Genomic DNA, 7,259 nt, shown 5'->3' on the forward strand with positions numbered 1-7,259 from the left:
TATATATATTATTTATTCTCTTACCAATAAGTTTAGAATTATTAGAATCCTTACTTTAAATGATGCACTTATCTGGGTAGAATGCCACATGGAAGCATTTGTCACATAATTGACTTATGCTTAGAAGGTTGTGCTTGAGTCCTTCAACATATAGTACACCTTCTATAGTTGTTGAGGGTGGCTTATCGATTCTACTAACTCCAAGAATTTTTCCTTTGTTGTTATCACCATAAGTGATATATCCTTTGTCCCTTGGAGTGAGGACAGAGAATTTCTTTCTATCGCCCGTCATATGTTTTGAGCAACCGCTATCCAAGTACCATAAGTTGTAGGCGACTCTCAAATTTTCCTACAAAACAAATTAAAAAGATTTTCTAGGTACCCAATGTGATTTGGGTCATGTAGGGTTAGCACCTTTTTCTATACATTTGTATTGGCCAAATGACACACTATATTTTCTAATATGACAAGTGTTAGGTGTGTGACCAATTTTATCACAGTAAGAACAAGTGGGTAGATGTTTACGCGCCCAAGATTTTATTTTAAAAATAGGATTAGTATGGACACTTTCTTTATGAAACATTATAGTGCTTCTCACGATTGTTTTTCCTAAGACATTCCCATTTTTAGTCACACGACTATTTATATAGCCAAGACCTCTACAATCTGTTGAATGTCTTTTGGAATTTTATGATCTTGTCTAAATTGTGATTGCTCTTGTTGAGTTTATTAAGTTCAATACTTAATATTGAAACTTTAGTTTCAAGAGCAACACATTTTTGACATGAGGAAGAAGTGGGTTTTTCAATATCTTTCTTTAGAACTTTGTTATGGCTTTCCAAAATAAAAATTTCATTTTTCTGTTTTAGGAAAAGTTTGGAAAGCTTAACATATTCTTGATGTAAATCATTGAAAGCATTTTGTAACTCATCATATGAAAAAGTATCATTTGGTTTAGAGTTACTAACCTCATATTCGTCATTTGAATTGTGTGAAGTCATCAATGAAATATGTGATTGTTCCTTAATTTTGAGTTCTGCATTTGAACCATCATATTTATCTTCTGATATAACATTAATTCTTCTACGGTTCTTGTCCTTCTTTCTTTTGAAAGTATGATGCTTTTGTAGGGCTGGACAAGCACATTCAAGATGATTTGTTTTTTTTTTTTTTGCATATAGAGGATGTAGATTTTTGCTTCGATGTTGATTTTTCATATTTGTTGTAGACTTTTGTACTTCTTTGGCTCCATGTATCCTTTCTAGAGTGTCCCAAATTTCTTTCGACGTTTTGCAACTTGACACTCTAAGGAATTCTTTTTCTTCTAGAGCCGACACAAGAATGTTTTTGGCTTTAAGGTCGTATTACACTTTCTTCTTATCTTCAACTGTCCATGAACATTTTGGTTTTGGCTGTTTAACCCCATTAACAATCATGTATGGTATGAATGGACCTTCTTCTATTTAGTCCCATATATCTAAGTCTTGATATTCTATGAAGATTCTCATTCTGTTTTCCAGAAATCATAGCACTCTCCAACAAGCTTGAAGGGCAGTTGATGTTGGAACCTTCTCCTAGGAATGATCTTGATGCCATCTTTGATATAGAGTCAAATTTGAGAATATCTTACTCAAAAATAGCTTTGGTGCCAATTGTAAGACTGAGATTGCAACTAGGGGGTGAATTAGTTGACTAGAAATTATGACCACTTTTTCTGCAAAATGAAGAGTTAAAGTGCAACAGATAATATTGCAGAAAATAAAGAAGAATAAATCAAAGAGGTAAGGGAGAAGAGAGTACACATATGTTTTTATACTGGTTCACCTTCTTGTCCACCGAAGGCTACGTCGAGTACTCTTGCAGCACAAGAGATTTTCCACTAAATATTATGAGTTGTAATTACAATATCTCACCCCGAGATCTCTATGTATCTTACACACTCACTAATACTTATACCATTGGAAAACACGTTTCCAAGTAACTCTATCCCCTTTCTATTCACACCCTTTTGAAAGAAAGTAATTACAATGAATCAAGAATTACAATGATGACTTGGATTGCCTTTACAAATATGAAATATAATAACACTTGCAATCCAATCAACTCTTTTGTATAGTTATTAATAATGCTCTTTAAGTTTACAAAACTTTAAAACACTTTACTTCAAGCAACTCAGAAAAATAACTTTGAAAGTTTGACTTCAAGTTGCTAGAAGTGCAGAAAACTATTTCAGAAAAGTGTAGGAAAGTTGTGAGAAAAGTGTGAAAGAGTTATGAAAGAGTTGTTTGGAATGAAGACATTTCGTTTGGGATGAAAATCCTTGAGTTTCAAATCTGAAAAACTGATGTAACAGCTCTCAGTAACCGATTATAGCAAGTGGGTACACAACGTTTTGAAAAATTACATTGAGTAATCGGTTATTCACTTGAGTAATCGGTTACTCAAACTTTTTGTCCGACGGTGAATTAAAATTCACTTAGAGTAATCAGTTACTCAAATTTGAGTAATTTGTTACTCCAATTCAAAATTTGTTGGATAACTGATTCTAACTCATGTAACCTGTTACTCAAATTTCAGTTACATAATAATTTGAAGCTTTAATTTTATATTTTAATGAGGTAAATATTTTCTAATGGATTGTGAATTTCCTTATTGGCAACAATTTTTAGCTCCATTTCAAGGTGTCCCATATGATTTACAAGATTTTGCATGTAATGGTAATGACCCTCAAAATAGAAGTAAATTATTCAATTTTCACCATGTCAATATCATTTGATGAATTTCCAATTGAACCAAATAGATGAATGTCCATCTTCATCATTACGACTAATGAAAGGAAATAATTTTTGAACCTATTTTTAGAAACCCAACATATTTGGAGAAATGTTGCTCGGGGAACATGAGGCTACATCTAATGAGCTTTTAAAATATTGAAAATTTTGTATTAGATTCTACATTTTTAATGAAAAACTAAACATTTCTATGTTATCTTTTTTCTGAATCCTATGTCTTTCAACGTTACTAAAAAAGATCATATATTCTATTCAAATTTTATAATTTATTATTATGAATTCATCCCATGAGCTCAAATCATACTGTCTCCAATCCTAACGTTAAAATCTTGATTATATCAACCTTGAGAACACATCTGTTGTCCCGTAAAGAGTGTCACTAATTGTGATTGGTTGAAAAAATATATTTAAATAAAAAATTTAATAATTAATTATTTTTTTGACCAATCACAAGTAGTGGCACATAAGTGATACACTATTGTAGGACAGCAGATGTCCACCCATCAACCTTTTAAAAAAGTCATTATTAATGTAATATATTAATAGTGTAAAGATTTATATGCGATAACTAAATCATTTATTATTTATTTGTATTATTTTTACTTCAAAGTTAATAATGATCAAAAGTAAATAATAGATAATATATTGACAAATAAAAAACTTTTATACTGCATATATACATTTTTCTCTTATATTATATCAGTGTTGTTAAAACTGTACTGGTTATCAAATCGATCAGGGTACTGGTATAGTGGTACAGTGGTTCAATCAGTATCAAATTTATAATTCATATTTATAATCTACTCAAAATTCACATAAACAAACAACTTTAAGTCTTTAACAAATTCAAAGTCTAAATTACAAAACATATATCAATTCAAAAATATCGCTTAACAATCACAAAATATAAATAAATGACACATGTTCACAAATCACTCTACAAAACAAATAAATTTGGAGTTTTAAACCAAGGAGTCAAAGTTGTCTCATATCAATATTATATTTTTCCACCAAATCCTATCTTCAGACAGTACTCAAAGATTACACAAATGTCGCTGAAATTACACATGAATGTTAGGAACCAAAATGTGTAATCTAAGTATGCCTTGAAAGCATGTGCTTTGAAATGTTGAAGAGTGATTGGAAAGATAGGTCACCTTGTAATGAGTTTTTAAGTTTTTTTATCAAAATGAAAATGTGTATAAACCGGCCAATTTAGTCAAATACCGACCAGTTCACCAGTTTGACCAGTTTTTGACCAGTTTTGATCAGTTTTGATACTTGACCGTTCAACATCTGTACCATACTGATTAAGGGTTCGGTTCACCGGTTTTTCGGTTGAACCGGGTTACTATTTTACAGCATTGTATTATATTCTTTTAAAAAAGAAGACTTTTTGAGAGCAACCACTCCTCTAAGATTTCAATCCAATAAACCCACATATTGAAATTATTACCCTTTCTCCATCATCCACGAGCCATATAAAATGAGAGTCCACCCAGCACCGCAAATCAAGCCAACAAATGCAAATAGTGCAAACACAAAAAAACATGTCTCATGCTCCAAATCCAATGATGTTACTACAATCAACATTATCATTAATTCTATGTCTAATAAATTCCCAAATAGCACAATCCACTCCTACTCATCCTTCCATCAACTTGTGGCCAAAACCAAGAAACTTCACATGGCTCCCACCTCACCAAGTCACTCTCCTTTCCCCTTCATTCACCATCACCACCAACCACCACCACCACAACAAACACCTCTCCGCCGCCATAACCCGTTACCACCACCTCATCAAAACCGAGCACCACCGTCCCCTCATCCCCTTAACCAACCTCACCACCACCCTCCCTCCTCTCCACTCCCTCAAAATTTCCATCTCCAACCCTACCACCCCACTACACCACGGGGTGGACGAGTCCTACACACTAACCATCACCTCCGCGACCCCTCATGCCATGCTCCACGCGAAAACCGCGTGGGGCGCCATGAGGGGCCTGGAGACATTCTCTCAGCTAGTGTGGGGCCACCCGTCCCACGTGGCTGTTGGGGTGCATGTATGGGATGCGCCCCTATACATGCACCGTGGTGTCATGTTGGATACGTCGAGGAACTACTATCCTGTTAAGGATGTTTTGAGGACTATAGAAGCTATGAGCATGAATAAGGTTAATGTGTTTCATTGGCATGTGACTGATTCACATTCTTTTCCTCTTGTGTTGCCTTCAGAGCCTGGTTTGGCTGAGGAAGGGGCTTATGGGCCTGATATGGTGTACAGTGTTCAAGATGTTAAAAGGGTTGTTGAGTTTGGTCTTGATCATGGGGTTCGTGTTATGCCTGAAATTGACTCACCTGGTTAGTAACTCAATTTTAATTCCATGGCATTTGAGTTTAAGGAATCTACTTTAATTTTATAGGAAAAAAACAACTTTTTGAATAATTGATTAGACACCCTTTATAGACATTTTTTGTTGATGTGAGTACTAGTGGAGTAGTGGATAGTGAAGTATTCCATATTTCAAAATAGAGTATATACTAAGGGTGCTGTCTGAGTTTGACTCTAATTATATAAATACTGGATGCGTGGCTGCCCCTCCCAACAAGTATCTCTCTTAGGAAACGAACCTGTGACATTTTGGTCGACCTGAAATCCAGTGAGGCCTTACACCACTAGATCAACGCCTTGCTGGTTGAAAGGCTTATTTACACAAGATAGAGACAACGGAGTTCTTTCCCAGTTGTAAGTAACAATTTCGTTGTTTTGAGAGATGTATTGTCTGCCAGCCAATTAGTAGTTGAGAGACATACACATAACCATATTATAACATACGCATTACCTCAAGATATGAGGGATTTTAAATTGCCCTCAGTGTTATGTTGTATATACCATAGTTAAGAATAGTTGAGGAAAACCATGGTTGATATGGCCACAATTGTGATTGTGATACTTCCGGAATCCAGGCTCTTCCTACTGGTTTGATCCTTAGTTTTTCTCCTGATAATTCATGAACTTTGTTAAGAATTGGTCTTTTGTTTTCATTTCCTTCTATACCGAAGTAAAAGAAGACTTCCAGTCTCCTTTGACTGTTTTAGTTAATCGGTTTTAGATTAGCATAATCAAGAATTACGAAGTAATGGTTCTAGAGTTATTGTAATTGGTGATTGAGATGAAGTGTATGTTGGCAAAGCATAAAGGATCTTGGGCTGCAACCTAAAATGAGAATGCCAAATTCTTTGAAGTTAGAACTTCATATAGAAAGAAACAGAAAATCACTTATCGATATTGTAATCATTAGACCGATCAACAAATTAATTAGGCCTTGTGTTTAATGTCCATGTTGGAAATAATGCTTTTGCACAATATTACTATATTCTGATTGAAAAGCATAGCTTCCTTTTCCTCTCTCACATAATTCAGCTTTACAAGACAGTGATTCTGAGAATTATGATCACTGACTAATAAGTTCGACATATTGGCAGGGCATACAGGGTCATGGGCTTTAGCCTATCCGGAGATTGTAACTTGTGCCAACATGTTCTGGTGGCCAGGTGAATGGTCAGATAGGCTTGCATCAGAACCCGGAACAGGTCATTTGAACCCCTTAAACCCCAAGACCTACCAAGTTCTAAAGAATGTCATACATGATGTGACGAAATTGTTCCCGGAACCATTTTACCACTCAGGTGCTGATGAGATCACACCAGGTTGCTGGAAAACTGATCCTACAATTCAGAAATACCTATCAAATGGTGGAACTCTCAGCCAAGTTCTTGAAACATTTATCAACAACACTCTCCCTTACATTTTGTCCCTCAACCGCACTGCCGTATATTGGGAAGATGTTTTGTTAGATGGTATAGTCCATGTGCCATCCACAGTTCTCCCTAAAGAGCATGTTGTTTTGCAGACATGGAACAATGGACATGATAACACTAAAAGGATAGTTTCTTCCGGATACCGAGCCATTGTGTCGTCGGCAGACTTCTACTATCTGGATTGTGGGCATGGTACTTTTGTTGGTAATAATAGTGCCTATGACAATCAAACAACTGGGAGTGACTCAACTAATGGTGGCTCTTGGTGTGGACCCTTTAAGACATGGCAAACCATATACAATTATGATATAGCATATGGGTTGAGTGATGAAGAAGCAAAATTGGTTCTGGGTGGGGAAGTGGCATTGTGGTCAGAACAAGCTGACCCAACTGTTTTGGATGCAAGACTTTGGCCTAGAACTGCTGCAATGGCTGAGACATTGTGGTCCGGAAACCGCGACGAAAGGGGTAGGAAGAGATATGGTGAAGCCACAGATAGATTGAATGAATGGAGAAGCAGAATGGTTAATAGAGGTATATGGGCTGAGCCTATTCAGCCACTTTGGTGTATTAGGAATCCTGCTATGTGCAACACTGTTTATGCAATCTAGCTGCAAAAAATAGAGCTATTCAAGCAAAACTCAA

The 7,259-nt window shown here is 35.6% G+C and overlaps 1 protein-coding gene across 1 annotated transcript; it reads left to right on the forward strand.

Moving 5' to 3' along the window:
- On the forward strand, positions 4,306-7,259 carry LOC109357333 (beta-hexosaminidase 2-like). The gene is made up of 2 exons (XM_019601234.1): positions 4,306-5,153; positions 6,279-7,259. Exons 1-2 carry the CDS (start codon positions 4,316-4,318, stop codon positions 7,223-7,225), a joined length of 1,785 nt encoding a protein of 594 aa, XP_019456779.1. The 5' UTR covers positions 4,306-4,315; the 3' UTR covers positions 7,226-7,259.

The sequence above is a fragment of the Lupinus angustifolius genome, chromosome LG09, assembly GCF_001865875.1.
Source record: "Lupinus angustifolius cultivar Tanjil chromosome LG09, LupAngTanjil_v1.0, whole genome shotgun sequence".
In the NCBI taxonomy this organism is placed as follows: domain Eukaryota; kingdom Viridiplantae; phylum Streptophyta; class Magnoliopsida; order Fabales; family Fabaceae; genus Lupinus; species Lupinus angustifolius.

Coding starts and splice junctions, on each gene's coding strand:
- LOC109357333 (XM_019601234.1), top strand. CDS start 4,316: ATGCAAATAGTGCAAACACAAAAAAACATGTCTCATGCTCCAAATCCA. Junction 5,154..6,278: donor GCCTGAAATTGACTCACCTG/GTTAGTAACTCA, acceptor ACATATTGGCAG/GGCATACAGGGTCATGGGCT.